At 45.4% G+C, this 18,374-nt stretch overlaps 1 protein-coding gene across 1 annotated transcript; it reads right to left on the reverse strand.

Annotated features, from left to right (window-relative positions):
• Window positions 1-5,363: 5,363 nt before the first annotated feature.
• Window positions 5,364-17,631, reverse strand: LOC114210832 (UDP-glucuronosyltransferase 1A1). The gene is made up of 5 exons (XM_028105246.2): window positions 16,768-17,631; window positions 9,629-9,760; window positions 8,786-8,873; window positions 8,277-8,496; window positions 5,364-5,677 (listed from the first exon to the last, which is right to left on the reverse strand). The coding sequence occupies exons 1-5, from the start codon at window positions 17,629-17,631 to the stop codon at window positions 5,380-5,382; spliced, it is 1,602 nt and encodes a 533-aa protein (XP_027961047.2). The 3' UTR covers window positions 5,364-5,379.
• Between the last annotated feature and the right edge of the window lie 743 nt (window positions 17,632-18,374).

An 18,374-nucleotide genomic window follows, 5' to 3' on the forward strand; every position in this document is an offset into this window, starting at 1 on the left:
GCCCCCTGGTCAGGTGGGAGGGTTTCATTAGAATCATCACCGTTAGGTCGCAGACCCTTGGAACTTTGAGATCTAACTGCCTTCCTGAGTCTTTATCAAGTGAGGGCTTTGAGGAGTGCACAGGGCCCTGTGATTAAAACCTCACCTTATGTTGTCACTCAATGTTTCTGTTACCCACATGTGTGGTGAAGTACGGTGGCCTGTTTGGGAAAGGGGCATGGGGGCAGTGGGGGCGATTCACTACCAAGTCCCCTGGGGATGCACTGTTGGTTTGCAAGCTCCACGGGGGCTTCCTGGGTGAAACCTGAAGCTGGCCCCTTGTACTCAGAGGGCAGGGAGAGACCCAAGAGAGGCCACTCCAGGTTGGTAGGTGGCAGCTTTAATAAGCAAGAGAACTTACATGCAATGATCATCCTGGGCAGCAGCAAGACCAATGGATCCCTGCACCTGCCAACCTCATCTTAAAAGTTCACACAGAGGCCTTAATTGGGTTCAGTCACGTATACCATCCAGATGACCTCAACACCATATCAGCACCTCAAGGCCGTGTCCTTGGACCAGCCTCTGGTAGTGGGAAGGCAAGCAGAACCTTCATTCCAAGGACAGGAGAGGGTATGGGGAGCCTCCAATTTCCCAGGCCCAGCTCACAGGCCAACTGGCAGTCATGTCTTCTCAGTGACCTCTTCCAACATGTGGTCATAGGACCTCAGGGTGGGAAGCTGTGGTCGGGGCAGCTGGGGTGGGCTGGGTGAGAGAGGGCTCCTGGACAAATTACAGGATGGGGAAGGGGATTCCCCTGGCAGAATACTTAGAAGATAAAGCATCCCAAGGACAGGGGAGAAGGTAGGGACCCTGTTTCCCTGAGCCCGAAGTGGGGCCCAAGGATTCGCCTGTCAGTTGTAGCTGTGAGACAGGCCAGATCAAGAGTCTGAGCAATGAAATATTGGCCTTTGGAAACCTTTCTGTGCATTACAGGGCAACAGAACAAGACTCAGAAGCACCTAGGTCCAAGACTGCTTTATTAAAATTCCCACTCGAAGTTTGTTCGCCCTCCCGAGAGGAAGTTCCTCAGCTTGGACACCTCTGGTACCAGGGTGCTCGTGACCCTTCCTAGCCCAGCTCTACTTCACTGAAGCCGGATGCTTGGAAAACAAGCTTCCCCAGCATAGTGCCAAACCCTTCTTCCCCATAAATTCCTGCACTGTTCCTCTCTCTGCCCTTTGGTGACGTACTAACCAATATGGAACAGGCACAAGAAGACCGTTATCCCCTGCCCCTCTTTCATAGCTACCTCTGCCCTACCGCCTTCCACTCCCCTCTGGGCCTGCTCTTCTCCTTCACTTGGGATCACTCAAGTGCCATGGGTGCCATTCCATTCCGCAGACCCTAGCTGCCTGCCTGTTGTGTGCAGCTGACATAGCTCTCCGGGTAGCAGTGGATACAGAGGTGGGTAGGACACCTGTGTCCTCTGACAGTCGAAAGACCCAACACATGAAAGACTGTGGACTGAGAGCTAGGACTGAACGTATCCGTTAGCTACTGCTGTGTAACAAACCACCTCAAAGCTTAACAACTGAAAACAACCATTTATCATTGTTCATAAATCTACGGGTCAACTGGGTGGTTCTGTTGATCAGGGCCATATCCAGCCATGGAGTCACTCTTCCATCTGCAGTCAGCTGGTGGGCTGGGCGAAGGCTGGCTGGTCTAGGACAGCCTCCCACAGCTTGGCAGGTCTGGCAGTTGGCTAGCTATTGGTTGAAGTGCCTAGGGTGATTGGGACACATGTCTGTCCCACAGCAGGGCTAGCCCAGGCTGTTCTCACAGAGGCAGGTGGGCTTCCACGAGAGTGAGCAGGAACACGGCACCCGCCCCTCTACCACATGCTACTAGCTAAACACAGGTCCCAGGCCAGCCAGGTCTCGAGGCAGTGGGGAAATGGATCCCGCCTCTCGATGGGAAGAGCTGCAAAGCCGCATCGTGACGGCTATCAGGAGGGGTGGAGTATGGGGCCATTTTGTGGTTGCATACGTAATGAATGTGTTAGCCATGGCCAAAAGTGAAACACACTATCCAGAGAAGACACTGAGACGGTGAGATCAGGGAGAGAGAAGTGGGTTCTGCTTGGTTTTCTGAAATAAAAATACTTCTCAGGGTTTTTTTTTTTTCTTCAGATTAGGACAATAATATTCGACTCCCATACAATCCATTCATGAAATCAGTCACTCTTACGTGCTGTTACTCAACTGAGCTTCCCACCTTCTACAGGAACTACCTTGAAAACAAGAAAAAACTGAATTGTAGAAACCTGTGGGTTTAAATGCATGAAGTTGCCAAGGCAGGAAGTAGAAAAAATGGACACAACGTATGTATGGAGTGGACACATTTGGGAATATCTCCTCCAGCTCACTGGGCTCCCTCTTTCCTGACCCTTGGGGTCAGTTATGGCTCCCCGAGGCCATGTTTTCCCTGTGCAATCCCTCCCTCAACATTCCCGATTGGATGGCCGGGAGTGGACACCTGATCTGGACCAATCGGATTCTTCCCCTCTGGGTAAGAGAGAATCTGGTCAGTCTCCCGCGGTCCTGTGGGATCTTGGGGACGGAGGAGCAGGCAAGGCCAAGAGGAGAAGGAAGAGCAGGGCCAGCCCCTAGAGTGTGCAGGGACCGGGCCAGGCAAGAGAGGCTCCGCTCGGCACCACTGGGGCCCGGCCATGAGCCCCACATCCTTAGGAAGTCTGCCTCCTTATAAAGAGGCCCCCTTTTTTTGCTTAGGATATCCCAACAAGAGGACATACGGGCCAGAAAAATAGAAGTGTGAAGGAGTACGAGCTGGTGGAGGCCAGAGCAGCTCAGGTCCGGAGAGATGGGGGTGGCAGGGAACCAGGGGCAGTAAGCCCAGGAACTGGTCCCTGGACGGACCAAGAAGGGCCTTAGAGGACGGTGGACGTAGTCCATGAGTCCCTGCAAGGCTCAAAGATGTGGGGAGGGATCTGGCGTGAACAGCTTCCCAAAAGAAGCCAAGGGAAGGAATATATGGGGTTGGGGTCAGCTAGAAACTAGCTATCCACGTGACCCCAGCTCCAGTTTGAAGCCTACACATTTAAAACTTTCACTTGTAACACACAAACACGCAAAAAAGTGTGAGCCAAATTAAAGGCACAGAGCAAGGGGGAGAAAATACAGTACAAGTCGGAAGGATATTTTCATTAATGCAGTAAACTCTCTGAACAAATCCTCAGGGTAATACACCCCATAGGAAGACAGGGAAGGATATTCTCCAAAAAAGAAACACAAATGGCTCAGAAGCTTTAAAAACAACAACAACAACAACAACAACAACAACCTTTGAAGTAATAATAGTAATAGAAACACATTTAAAACAAGACCCCAGCAGGGTGCCTGGGTGGCTCAGTCTCCATTAAGCTTCTGACTCTTGGTTTTGGCTCAGGTCATGATCTCAGGGTCACGAGATCGAGCCCTATGTTGGGCTTTGTGCTCTGTGCTCAGTGGGGAGTCTGTTTGAAATCCTCTCTCTCCCTCTCTCTCTGCCCCTCCTTCAGCTCACCCTCTTCCTCCCCCTCTCTCTCTCTCTCAAATAAATAAATCTTTTAAAAAAATTTAAAACAAGATCCCACTGTCCATCTACCAACTGATACTTTCCTTCAAAATAATACTTTACACCAAAGAGGGTGCAGGAAATGGCTCTCCCACACACGGAGAGCACCTCTCTGTGTGCAGTCTGGGAATAACTCAAGCCATCCGCTCAGGGTTGCAATGCTGTGGTGCCCGACCCAGATCCCTGTGTCCTTCTGTGTTAGGGCCCGCCTCCAACGCCACACCTCAGTTTCTCTCCCGGGGGCTCTTTCCGGCCTTTAGGGTCCCCTTGCCTGCCCTCGTGGCTGACTGGAGGCGAAGGGAATTTAACAGGACCTGGGAGCAGCCGGTCATGGACAGGGCGGGTGCTCAGACTTGGCGTCTCGCTAAGATGGGATAAGTCTGGCGTCTTACATCGGCCCCCAGCATCAACAGAGGGATTCAGCTCCAGCCGCCCACGGGAGAGCAGCTTCTTGGAGGCCCTCACTCCCGGTCCCACTCCCCACTCCCATGTCAGGGCTTCCTTCACTTACCAAATAAGCTACTTGCCCTGGAATCCTTGCCTCAAGGGAACCCAGGCTTAGACAACCATGGAGTTGATGGAGACAGTCACAAAGATGTGCAAAGATCTAGCCATTGGGCTACTCAAGGAGGGCTCCTTTATCAAAGAAAAATAAAAGTGAATCCACCCAGAAGTCTTAGTTAAATCAATCCTGCCACATCCAAGCAATAATTACTTCTTGGCCACTAAAAATGAATTAAATGTTATAGAAAAGTGTGGGAAGGGCATTCCTGGTAGGGTGAAGTGAAAAAGAGTGTTAGAAAGTGCTAGATATATTTGGTGTAGCTGCAGTATTTTATAAGAATATACATTTGCCAAAATAGTAACTGTGGTTATTTCTGGGGAACATGATTACCAGATTTTTATTTTCTTGTGTGTGTATGTGTGCACCTCTATATTTTTCTAATTTCTGTTGTAATCATGTATCATTTTTGTAATCAGCACATGTAGTTAACCAAGAAATGGTTACAACAATGAAGAGAAGAACACCTAAGAAATATAATTTATATGAATTTATTAATGTTTTCACTTGTGGGAAACATCAGAGAAAATACACTTGTGAGACACTCTACTTTGGGCTTTTCTCAAATGACATCCATTTGCCACAAGCCATGATTATCCTCTTGAACACATCACTCATCAGTTTTATACACCATTCTTTTCCCTAAAGACAGAAATCAGACACTATTCTCAAAAGATCCTGTATCATTCATTTATTTCACGTACAAAGCACTATGCCCTGGTGTCTCCTTCTTTAAATACACAAAGTGACATCTGTGAAGCGCGAGCATTAAGTTAAGACCTGCCGTCACTGGTGAAGGAATTGATCACAACAGTCTACAGAAGCCAGACGATGATGTTAGAACCGTCCGCCCAGGTCGCGGGGTGGGGCTGGGGAGGAACTCTGAAATCTGTGCCCCCCAAAGAGGCCTCACTTCTAAGTAAGAAAAGTAATGCAAAGTGCAGGAGGGACCTGTCCGACCCTTTTGGCAAGTCATTTTAAAGATGACAAGGGTAGTCCAGATTAAAGATACCAGAGGGGGGCAGAAACGATTCAAGTGTCTCGACCTGTAGGTGTCACTAGCAATTAGATTGTTTTTATTTTTAAAAAAACACTCAGGGGTATCTCATTCAGGGCTAAGTATTTCTTTAATAAGCAGAACATGAATTTAACGTTGCCTGTGGTTGCAACTTTGGGTCATCTCATTTCCCACCTACTTCTCAGTGTGCCTTGGATTTGTGAGATTTCTTAATTCGTCCTTTCTTCCCAAAGCACTTCCGGCAGCCCAAGGCGCAACATTTATAAGTGATGAAGACAACCCCCAGCACAATGGCCAGGAGGAAGCCGATCACATCCAGAGAGTGGTACTGGTACCAGGTGAGATCGTGGGCTACAGCGCGCAGGTGTGGAGCCCCCTTGTGCCTCATCACAAACTCCACCCAGAACACAGCCAGGTCCAGGGGCTCGATGGGGCGGTCCTTGTGCAGCCCGGAGAGGTGCATGATGTTCTCCTTATAGCTAAACACAGAGACAGTTATGAGTGTCTGGAACGTTGGCCTCAGTGAACCATTCTCCCTTTAGGCTTGCTGTGGTTGGGAAGTTGCTAACCTTGGCAGAGGAAATATGTTTCCATTATAGACAGAAAACACACACACACACACACACACACACACACACACACACTAAATGGTCTTTATCTCTGAAATTTAAAAAAAAAAAAATGTAGAAAGAAAACTGGAAGCCAAAATTATAATGTTAAATTATTTGAACCTTGCTTCCTATTTTCTTCTTTTCTTTTTCTTGGTATTTTTGTAGGAAATTAGATACTTTTACAGTAAGAGAAAGAAATAAAAGAAAAGGGTGTGTCAGAAATTAGGAGCAGTTTTCCTTTCACGGTTTTAAACAATCACATCTAGGGCGCCTGGGTGGCTCAGTTGGTTAAGCAACTCCCTTCTGCTCGGGTCATGGTCCTGGAGTCCCGGGATCGAGTCCCACATCGGGCTCCCTGCTCGGCGGGGAGTCTGCTTCTCCCTCTGACCCTCTTCCCTCTCGTGCTCGCTATCTCTCATTCCCTCTCTCAAATAAATAAATAAAATCTTTAAAAAAATAAAAATAAAAAAATAAACAATCACATCTAGTCAAAGCAAAAGTGATTTATAAGTGCCATCTGCAAGTGGTGACACATCACACCACCCAAGCGCTAACGTGAGCACGAGGCTGTGTCTATGCAGCCTGTTCAACAAACAGATTTTTGTTGGTTTTGGACAGTGTGGATAGCTGAATCGGAACATCCAAAGCCAAACTGGGTTAGATGACTTGACCCTTAGTGTGGATGCCCTAGAAGAAGAAAGAGAGAGAGGAGGAAGAGGGAAAAAAAGGAGAAGAAAGACCAGAGTAAGACACTCTTATTCAATCTTATTCAAGAGCAGTTATGACAACCGCTATCTTTAAACAGGCCTGTCATTATATCTGGATACATTACTATACTGTGATAATAATATTTGGCCATAAGTCTTGTTAAACATCTTCCTTTTATATAAATCTCCACTTAAACAAAATAGATTTTCCAGAACTTTCATTCATTCATCCACCATTTACTGAGCACTTGTTATGGCCTGGGTGCGTCATCTGATGTTCAAAATTTTTCCATTTGTCTTTAATTTTATGTCCCAGCTTGGCATGTTGGGAATAGGGTTCACGATTAGGCAGAGATGACTCCCGAGCAAATAGATGAAGTTTGCTGGTAACTTAAGCTGATTGATGAAGGTTTTTTTTTTTAAACATAAGAGAACCTCTACCAAGTCATTTGTAGGTTCCAGGTAGTATATGTACCACTCAACAGAAGATCAAAATTGTACTACTAATGCGAACCTCAGGAATGAGTTTTTTCGTCAGCGCGTGCAGAGAAGTCGGGGTTTCAGTGCATTCGACATGGGGGCAGCACGGCCTGATGCCGGCAAGCTGGACTGTCCAAAGAGGCCCATCAGGATGGAGGGATGCCACCCGCTGCTCTGGACACACTGGGCATTTACCCCGGGGGTTATGTGGACTTTTCTTTCTCATCCATTGGCACCACACACGTGAGTGCCCCATTTCTCCATTTTTCCTTCCCCAGGCTCACCGTGCCCCCCTGTGGCATGTCTCCTCCCATCTGAACACACTCCAGTCTTTTCACACCTGTCCCTCTGATTGACATCTCTTTCAAAATGAAGCAACTATGGGTCAAGACTCCTGACACGCTCTTAGACACACACGTATGCACAGGCACCCACACATGCACACACGCACACATTAATGGTTGGATGAAGTCCACCCCTGGCCGTCACTTCTTCCATAAGGTTTTGGCCAGTCTATTATTACTAGGGAACTTGACAGCAATACGATAAATTTCATGCAGAGATCACTTGATCTGATGGCTTTTGCCTCTTGAATTGTTTTCAGAGCCACATTTGAGCAGACTGATCTTTGCTCTTATTATAAGCCTTTGTGCGATCACATGACCCATCCCACTTATAAATCCCCATGAACAAAACTTCTCATTTGCTTCAGTGCTAGAGAGGGATGTACTTCTAAGCTCCTGGCTTGTTCTTATCTCATGGACACTATGCTTCTTGTAATGGAATATTTCTCTCTTTGCAGGAATTTACAGATCAGATGTCTACTTGGTGACTATATTTTTTAATTAATTGAAGTTTTAATCCTACCGAGGGAAATAATATTTAAAATCATTTCGGGGCGCCTGGGTGGCTCAGTTGGTTAAGCGACTGCCTTCGGCTCAGGTCATGATCCTGGAGTCCCGGGATCGAGTCCCACATCGGGCTCCCTGCTCAGCAGGGAGTCTGCTTCTCCCTCTGACCCTCTTCCCTCTCATGCTCTCTATCTCTCGTTCTCTCTCTCTCAAATAGATAAATAAAATCTTTAAAAAAATATATTTAAAATCATTTCGATGATAAGTTCTATAGGAGTTAAAGCATCCTTTTATAAAATGAATAATAATAATCCCCAAATCATCTTACTTATAAATTGGGTTTTTATTCATTTGTTTTCGCATTTGAATATTTGTTGTGAATGACATGGCCAAAATACAGGCAATATTCCTCTGTACCTTCTCTCTTACCTTTTGTCATTGATGACAGTTTTTATGGCATTTGCTAAATCTTCAGAAGTCATTTCCAGGATGTTCAAGGTCACTCCAGCCCCCCGGGTCTCCATGCGCTTCGCGTTGTCCATCTGATCACCAAACAAGGGCAGCATCACCATTGGAACGCCGTTGCAAATTGCCTCATATATGCCATGGGAGCCAGAATGTGTGATAAAGGCCCGAGTTTTCGGGTGACCTGAGAAGCAAAGCAGGGAGGGACGCCAGCGGTCAAGTCACCAAGTTTCACAGTCTGACACCATCTAGGTTCTGAAAGCGTTCTGAGGACTCAGTGCCATCCACATGTGGCTCCTGCAGAAGTCTGCAGAGGAAAATGTGGGTTGAGTTGCCCCACTGGATAAAAAAGCAATGTGGAATACTTTGGCCATAATATTTTCCAGCTAAACAATCCTTTAGAACAGCCCAGCGTGAGCCACTTCCCTAATTTCACTTGGGTTTGACCAACACGCCAAATCCTGCCCACATACCAAGCAGATCATTCTGGGGCAGCCACTTGACAAGGATTGTATTCTTCGCGAGATTTGGTGGTGGAGTGCCAGTATACCGCCACAGGACCTTGCAGAGACAAGAACAGAGTTTAAGGAACACAATGATTCAAAAACATCTGCCATCGTAGCCACAATGTGGAGTCCTCTGAATGAACATAACCTTGGCGAGGGTGGGAGGTGTCAGGACTGGGAAGGCTTTGGGGACTGGTAACATTCTGTGTATTTGTGCAAATTCATCAAGTTGTACAGTTACAACTTTTGCACTTTTCTGCACTTCAAAGGGAATTTACTTAATAAAGTGAGTGGATGTAGAATTATAGAAGCAGAAATATAAGAAATGAATCCAGTGTCCTGACCAGCAGCTTTTTGTGGAAATACTCTTACATAATATGAAGAAACACTATCCTGTACATTACCCTGTTTACTTTATCTTTAAAATAAATTCTCCTTGGGGCCCCTGGCTGGCTTAATCAGTGGAGCATGCCCCTCTTGATCTCGGGGTTGTGTGTTCGAGACCCAGGTTGGATATAGAGATTACTTAAAAAAATAAAATCTTTACAAATAAATTAGTTAATAAAATAAAATAAAATAAATTTTCCTTAGTACACTTTTGAGTTTCTTAGAGAAGATGAGACCTCCATGTCACGTAGACCATGGTTTAACAGAGTAGTTGAGAGTGACATGGCAAAAAGAACTTTGGATTAATAATTGAGAAGTTGCAGGGAAACCCAAACCAAAAGTCCAACTAATAGGATTAACATCGATACTAGAAGTCTGGGGTTCCAACTCTTGGGAAGATAGAATGGTATGGAATCTTCTTACTGTCTGAGATATTTTGCCCAGAGCATCAGCAATTTCCATAGCTTTCTTCTCAGGAATCTCTGAGACCATGGAGCCCAAAGAGAAAACCACAATTCCATGTTCTCCGGAAGCATTAACATAGGTTTCAAATTCCTAGAACCACAAGAGAAATTTCCAGTTAACTTTTTTCTCACCTTCTTCGGGAACTGCATACATTCAGCTATGAATCAGATGTCTTCATCTTAACAAGTGATTAAAGGTGTGTGTGTGTGTGTGTGTGTGTGTGTGTGTGTGTGTGTGTTAGAGATACAAAATATTAACGCACATTACAGCCTTCCTCCCCCCTCCCCTTACTCCCTTCCAAAGGAGGAAGGCTTCTTGCATATTGGGTTGTCTCCTGGGTTCTCCTCTTCTTCTTTGAGATGCAGAATCCAGGTAGTATGCTAATTTCCCGAAGGAAAAACAATCAGAGATAAGACCAGATCCACTTCCCAGGGGCTTCAAGCAGCTGGAAGGGTCTTGGGAGAAAACAGGCTTTCAGGAAGGGAACTAAAGGAGAGAGCAGAAGGCAGTACGGAAGGAGGAGGGAAAGGTGAATGAGCACCACAGAGAAGGGAGAGAGCCATTTAGCAGATCAGTGACAGGAGACCTTGGGAGAGAGGAAAGCTGTCCAAGGAGGATTTCAGAAAGCTTTCTGCAGACTCTAAAACTCCTGCACCGCCCCTTTATGAAAATCTACAGTAAAGATGTGTTATTATTTTCCAAGGCTTCTGGAATATTCCTCTTATGTTAAAAGAATGAATGGAGCCAAAGCAGAAAGCTGCAAATAGTGTTGAAGATGAGGCTCATGGTTAAGAAAAAACCTCAAATAGCCAGGACAGCCTGTAACAATTCTTGCTTCCCCACAGCCTACAGCAGTCTTCCATATGGCAGCCAATACACTGGGGTGATTAGGGATCATATTCATGTCAACTCCGTGCTGAAACTTAACCAGTCAACCAGGCAATTTCCTACCTTTCCTGGAGAAGAGCTTTCTGAAGAGTCTAAGTCAACTTTCCTACCTTAGCAAGAACATACAGAAAGATACCTGAATCTTTGTTTGCTGGCTTCATAATGTACTGTAAAAAGCAAAATATTTCTCTCTAGATATGAGAGGTGCAAAATGGGACAGAAAACCTTGCCAAGGGTGCACCAGAATCTGAGACCCTTCTGCAGAGTTCAGAGAGGGTCAAGGGCATGTGAGCAAACCCTGAGTGCCAGCCACCAGTGGGAAGGACAAACAAGCAGTGAGTCTCAACCCACCCAGCACATGACCTCTGCAGAGTGTTCCTGTCCCATTCCAGAAGCTGGTCCCTTCTAGCAATATATCCATCACCATCATCCGAGGAAGACTGCAACTCTAAGGCTGCTCCGACTCCTCCAAACAAGACCACCATTGGGCATTACAGGCTTGGCTATATAAGGACGAAACTCAAGACAAAGCAATGGGACTTGTTTCTGAAGAAACTTCCGAGCCAGATGACCCAAGGAATAAGGAATGAACTGTGAGTGGTTTTCTAGGCAATAATGAAACTTAAAACTACTAGAAAATGGACAATCCATGGTTCCCTTGGATGAAGCAGGTGGATGGGATCTTCAGAAGTGTCTGCATGTATAAGGGTGAGAGACAGTGATGGCTGGGACCCCACTAGTAAGTACAGATCACAGATTATGACCTATCAAGCCTCTACCCCTAAAGTAACAAGGAATAGACTTTAGAGATGAATGTCAGACAAAAGCTCTGAGAGGAAGCAACAAAAAAATGATCCAATCAGAAGAAGAGCAGCATTAAGGGGAAAGAAGCCCCCAGACTCAACCCTCAGCAATAATCTCAGCCTAGCCTGATCTGGCCCCAACCTTCAAATGCCAACTCCAGTGCACTGTGGTCTTCAGGAAACATATACACACTTGGGCATACACACATGCACACACACAGGCACACACCTGCATACACACGTGTGTGGGGGGGCATGCACACACACAGTGTGGCAATTCCACATAGAGGAAATAGAGTAGGTGCGAGTGTGGCAATTTCCCCCCAACTGTAGGTTTTCATGATCTAATGAACTCCCCTAGAGTCTTCCAAATGGTTTTATGTTTCCCAAGAACGCCAAGGACTTTAATGAGACTGTGTGATGTGCTGGGGTTTGCCCAGAACTGAGGGGTTTCCTGAGATATGGGACTTTCAGTTCTGTTCAAACCAGAACACTGGCCACCCTGAGTGTGACATGGAAAGCATTTCCCACAGGGCTCAGCACATGTGATTTTAAGAGACTTCTTTCAGGGGCGCCTGGGTGGCTCAGTCAGTTAAGCGGCTGCCTTCGGCTCAGGTCATGGTCCCAGGGTCCTGGGATCGAGCCCCGCATCGGGCTCCCTGCTCTGCGGGAAGCCTGCTTCTCCCTCTCCCACTCCCCCTGTTTGTGTTCCCTCTCTTGCTGTGTCTCTCTCTGTCAAATAAATAAATAAAATCTTTAAAAAAAAAAAGAGAGAGACTTCTTTCAGGTTCGGTTCAGAGCGTGACAAATAAAGCCCAAACACTGCAGCCCCCCTCAGGGGTGAGGCCCCAGTCTGGTCCACCCCCACCAGCTCTCTTCAAGGCCTCAGGCTCCTAGCAGGTGTGCGCCAGCCTTCTCCACTGGGCTCATCTGAGAGGTCAGGGAGGCCAGCATCATCTTCCCCACCACCACGCTGCATTTCTGGTCTATGACAAAAACATCCTAAGGACGGTTTTCCTGAAGTCCTTCCTCCCCTGGATTGCACCACATCCTTCTTTCCTCGGAAAGAAGGCTCATCTCCAAGTACATTTTGAGCTCTTTTTTCTGAGTGAAGGTAAACAGATCACCTCGCTTCCTAGGACCTTCCCTCCTTTATGAAACCCACTCTTACTTTCACCATATCTACAAAGGGCCATGTCTGATTTCCCCTCCTTGTACACTCTCCCACACCCACTCGGCACCCAGCAGGGTGTGATTACCATAAAATGGAACCCACAGGTCCATAAACACCCAAAGGTACATAGCAAGACTGAAGTTTAAATGTCACAGAGGTTCATCTACAGATCACAGAAGGGCAAACTGCAGAGATTGTGTTATTGCGACCAATACCTCTTCGGGGCCAGCTCTTCTGGAATTCAGCAATGGTGAGGTCCACACTCTACTTGGCAAAACTTCCCCAAATCTGGCCCTGACTTCACAGACTCTAGAGTGGCCAAAGAGGGAAGTGACAGGTTAACGAAAATAACCCTCGACTGCCCCACCTCTTACCCCTTCCAAAAAGGATGAGGTCCCCTCCGACGTGAAAGCACTTGCCCACCTGTCGATGACTTTGACACAGGTCCTAACTTTTGCTGAGAGTTTAGTATTTTGAGCTCCAGGCTTCTATTAGATTTTCTCTTCCCAAATGTCATCTGTTTCTCAAAATGCTTGGTAAGCACTTAGCATGTTGGAAAACTGTTGCTTTATCACTACGGATTCAGAGCCACGGACAAAGACTGCCAGCTTCCCCGCTCACCAGTGTTTCTTCTCCTTGCCATTGTCAAGTCTCTGTTCTCACTGACCTTCTGTTTGGCTGTTTCCCTCAGACCCAACATGTCTGGATGGATATCATCTCTGAATCCCCACATGTCCCCAAAGATGGTCTCTCACCCTGAGTGGGGAAGGACATCTTAGAATCCTTGAGCTTTGTTCTTAATACTGTCCTACTATCTTTTATCTGCCAGGCACCCCAGACATGCCCAACACCAGGTGTGCCTTCCACATGGACTCTCTTTATCAGCTAAACGTTGTATCTCTATTCTTGAAGTTCAGGACTTTGACCAAGAGCACTGGGACCAGGATGATTTCCACTAGAGTAATGGGAGCCTAGAAAAGCATTCTTTAATTAACCAAGGGGGAAAAAGAAAATAAACAGCCACTTGCCAAGAAAAGGGATAATGACCAAGTAAAATAAAAATAAACTGGTAAAGTTAGAATCAAATCTAGCAATTGTTAAATTAAGTGCAAACAGGCAAAAGTTTTCCAACGAGGTTAAAAAATATCAGCTCCGTGTTGTTTAAAAAAAAAGAAAAAATCTTGAAGACAAAGGGGTACCAAAGAGGCACTAGGGAAAGGTAAACAAGATAATACAGGAATGGTAATATTAGTATCAAAAAAAGTGGAATTTCAAATTAAAAATACTAAGTAAGACAAAAAGGGTTGCCATCCGGTACAACTTACAGAGACATTCTCACACCAAGGCTTGCTTGCACCAAACAAAGCTGCAGCCAGCACATAATCATTACAGCTCAGCACTTAGACAAATTTCAGGCAAAGAAAATATGTCAATAAATGATGACAAAACTATGATATTGAGAAAGATGGTAGATAAAGTCCTGTAGCCCCTCCTAGTAAACATCCTAAAGTAAAGAAAGAAATTACCTAAATAAATAAAGACTATTTGCCAAAAAAACAATGGCAAACATGATATAAAATGATGAAATGAAAATCAATCTTCATTATAATCAGGAGCAAGACAAGAATCCTCGCGATTGCCAAAATTATTCAACTGTTTTTAAACATTCTAGTGAATTCAATAAGACCAATACCTGGCATAGAATTCAGAACAGAAGAAACCATATTTTATTTACGATAAAAGTCTGCATGCTAGTTTTTTTTAATGATGAAATCAATATTTTGATTAGGCTCAATTTTGATTTGGGGCTGAATAGTGAGTAGATAACCAGCTACAAACAGAAATGGAAAAACTATCACATTCACAGGAGTGACCAAAAAAAAAAAAAGTGTAAAATACTTAAGAAAAACTGAACAAGAAAGGAACAGAACAAATATGAAGAAAACTACAAAGAGCTTGATCCTTGGTAAGGTGATATTTGAAGTAACAACAAGAGCAAGGCCCTGGAATATAAACTTCAGTGCTCTTCCTAGGGAACAAGATTACGTGGTTAACAGAATACAGGAGGGTTGTGGAATGGAGGGGAGTGGGGGGTTGGGGTACCTGGGTGATGGGCATTAAGGAGGGCACGTGATCTGATGAGAGCACAACTAATGAATCATTGAACATTACATCAAAAACTAATGATGTACTATATGTTGGCTAGTTGAATTTCAATTTTTAAAAAATCACCTAAGAAAAAAGAAAAAAAAAAAAGCACATATGTTTTATGTAATTGTAGGAGTATAAAGAACGGGGGGAGATTACTGCCTATCTGGTGACTAGTCCTCAGTTCATACCCGTTCGTGGTTTTCATTCATTCCTTTAACAAACTCTTAGGAAGTGCTAATTATATGCCCAAGATGCTGATATTTACGAGACACCAACCACGTGCAAACCCATTGCCAGGTGTTAAGGGCATGGTAACGGGCAGCAGTGGTCCCTGCCCCCACATATATGGAAGAGATGATCAATAAACAATTATCTAAATGAGATGATCACAGTACTTGATGTGTTATGAAGGAAAGAGCATAGGACCCTATCTTAGAGAGAAGGACTCCCTGAAGAAGTGCCATTACAGCTGACCTAGAAAATAAGAAGACAGCCACCTCACAAATTCAGGCACAGCATCCCAGAAGGACAGAACATCATGTTCAAGGGTCCTGAACAGTGAAAGATTTTGGAATGTCCCAGGAATAGAAAGAAGGCCAGTGTAATGGAGGATACCCACACAGATTTATAAGCAAGCCCTTCTATTTCAAGTGGAATTTTCGTTTATGCATGCACATCTCCAAAGTTTTACATTTCAAAGTAAAGGTGAAACACAATTGTTTTCACTTAGATCCTATCTAATGATGCCAAAAATATTCCTCTTTAATTCCACTCTAACTTAGACATGCTGACTAGCTCTCTTTTCTTTGATCTGTGATGTGACCCTTGGTTTGGTAATATTTCACCTTTTCCTATATATGAAAGAATTATTACTGGTTTTCTATAACATGAGGTTTTCTCATTTTCCTTTCCAAAAAATCAACACCATCTCCTTCTTTCTTAACCAGTCCACCCCATCAGACATATCCTTCTCCAACAGGCCATGGGGTGTCAGAATCTTACTGGTGGGAGATCTGAGGAGGTCACCAGATCGCTCTTCACATTATAGGGGAGGAATCAGAGCCCCACAGAGGGGATCTTGTCACGCAGCAATGGGGTGGAGGCATCCACACAGCACCGGATTTCTCACGTGGTGTTTTTTTTCTGCCATCCATAGTTTCTCCACGCCATGACAATGACATGATCATTTAAGATGTGAATCACGTTCGAGTCACTCTGGGAATAAGATTCAGTGCTCTCCGAGGGTGATGACAGTCCCTTAGTAGTAGCCAGACTCAGCACCTGCAAAGTGCCTGGGCCTACCAGTTAATCCTCAACCAATACTTGAAAAATAAATGAATGCCCACTGAAATGTCACCTCCTCGGAAAATTCTTCCCAACCCCTCATCTGACAGAGGTTCTCCTGTTATTCTCTATCACCTCCGTTGAGACTGGAAGAGGATGTGAATGCTACTTTTTTGCATACCTCAAATTCTGTATGGGAAACAATTAATTCATAAGCATTGCAGAGAATGAAACTCAGGACCTTTCTGCCCAATGCCAGAATCTGATTGTATGGTATTTACTTATTAGAAGAGAAGGGACCACAGGAGCGAGCTTCCTATCAGAATATTTAGCAACTGGATCTTTAACCAGAAACATAACGGCGACTTTTGCCATCAGGACCCATAGATGTCAAAGAATTACTTCAGCAGTCTTGACCCTTGTGTGTCTGACCCAATCCAGGGCAAGGTGCATGCAAATTTGTGTTCTCTGCAAGGATCCCTACACTCATTGCTCTGTGCTTATGACAATTAGCCTTTGTCGCAGCTAATTGATTACTGTTCAGTGGAGCACACAGAAGAAAATGCCCAAAGTATACTTTCCTAAAGTGTCCTATACAAAGAAATAACCCAGAAGAGGATGCCTAAGACAGATATAAATTACAACCCAGACCCGGGAGATTTGTAAGGTAGAAACTAATGAAAGAGGGCATTTGAGACTATTTCAGCATGCTCATTCAGCATATATTGGAGGCAAGTTCATCCATCCAAAGTACTTGCAAGGATATGGACTTGTAAAGTTCCCCCTCAAATACACACCTTGGACAGTGGGCTTTTGCTGGCACAGTTGATCCCACCAACAAAAACCATGTTGGGCATGATGGGCCTGGAGTAATCCTTGACAAAGTCACTTCTGAGAAGCCAGAGAGATGCAGAGCCCATCAGGTCCTGGACAGTCATATCTTTCTGAAGGACTTCAGAGGCAAGTGGTCCGTACGGGGAATAAACCACATTGCACAGAAAGCTCTCTGACAAGAAAATGAGCATGTTCTTCACCCGCGGTAGGAAGGTCATGTGATCTGAGTTAAGGGACAGAGCCCTGGGCACATAGGATGGTGGGTTGGGACACAGGGTACCTTGAAAATCTAGGCCACACGGCAGCGCATTCAAGAAGAACACGGCAGGCAGACCCAGGTACAGGGCCACGATGGGGCCACAAGGGAGGAAAGGGTCTGTCAACACGGCATCGAAGCTGCTTTCCACCAGCGAGGCCATTAGCTCCTTGTTGTGCAGTAAGTGGGAGCAGGCAGACAAAAGCAGGGCAGAGTCCTCCTTGACTTTCTTATACATTTTGACCACACGCTGCAGCAAAGACTCATTCTCAAAAACACCGTGCCCAAGTCTGATAAAAGCCGCTTCCACGTCCTCCCTTCGGAATGGCACAGGGTACCTCTTCAAGGTGTATAATGCTCCTTCTTTGATGTGCACGGAGGCCTCGTGAGCTAGGACCACTATGTCATGTCCCCTCTGGTGCAGCTGCTGGACGATCCCGAGCATGCTCAGCCAATGGCTGCCATCCACCGGGACCAACAACAGCTTCCCACCCTGGGACACAGTGGGGCTCAGTGCGCACAGCAGCAGACCTAGGACAAGCGGACGTGGACCCTGGGACCCTGCCGCCATGGTTCACCTGCCTTTGCCACCAAGACTCTCTCCTGCCAAAATCTGCCCTCTCCTACTTTCCTGTCGCAAGAATCAATCTATACTCAAAGTTAATGGTTGATTGTATCACATGATTATAGCTGGTCAGTCAGCTGAAAATAGCAGGAAGTTTACCTTTAGAGCTAACGAGGGCAGAGCTTTACTAGGTTTCTTTTCTTTTCCCCAAGATTTTTAGTTTTTATTTATTTACTCAAGTTTTTCTTTTATTTCCAGTTAGGTTAACATACAGTGTAATATTGGTTTCAGGTGTACAATTCAACACTTCCATCCATCACCCGGTGCTCATCCCGACAAGCGTACTAGCTTTCTTGATAGGCAACAACAGTTTAACTGGCTGGAATTCTTTACCAACCACTCAAATCACATTCTTGAGGGGCCAGAGAAGGGAGAGCAGCTCCAGCACCTTTGAATGCATTAAATGAGTATTTCCATGGACCAAGAGGGGAGAAAAAGGTTATGTGGTGACAAATTAGACTTCTTTTTTAGGAATGAAATAGAAAGCAGAATATGCCTTTTAGAAAGAGAAGAGCATGACACTGCAAGCCTACTTTTGGCCCATAGCAGTCTTGCAGGATGTCCTTCCCCATGGTCACTCAGGGTCTTGCCCAACCCATCATCATTTGGATGCATTCATCCAACAAAATACTTATTTAGTCCTACATGGCACCGGGTCTAGGGAGTGCCCACAGAGACCACCACAAATG

This window comes from Eumetopias jubatus, unplaced genomic scaffold (genome assembly GCF_037043125.1).
Source record: "Eumetopias jubatus isolate StellerSeaLion01/CBP00866 unplaced genomic scaffold, mEumJub1_p1.0 scaffold_3, whole genome shotgun sequence".
NCBI lineage: Eukaryota > Metazoa > Chordata > Mammalia > Carnivora > Otariidae > Eumetopias > Eumetopias jubatus.

Coding starts and splice junctions, on each gene's coding strand:
- LOC114210832 (XM_028105246.2), bottom strand. CDS start 17,631: ATGGCGGCAGGGTCCCAGGGTCCACGTCCGCTTGTCCTAGGTCTGCTG. Junction 8,874..9,628: donor TGGGCAAAATATCTCAGACA/GTAAGAAGATTC, acceptor TGTCTCTGCAAG/GTCCTGTGGCGGTATACTGG. Junction 8,497..8,785: donor GCCCCAGAATGATCTGCTTG/GTATGTGGGCAG, acceptor TTTGCTTCTCAG/GTCACCCGAAAACTCGGGCC.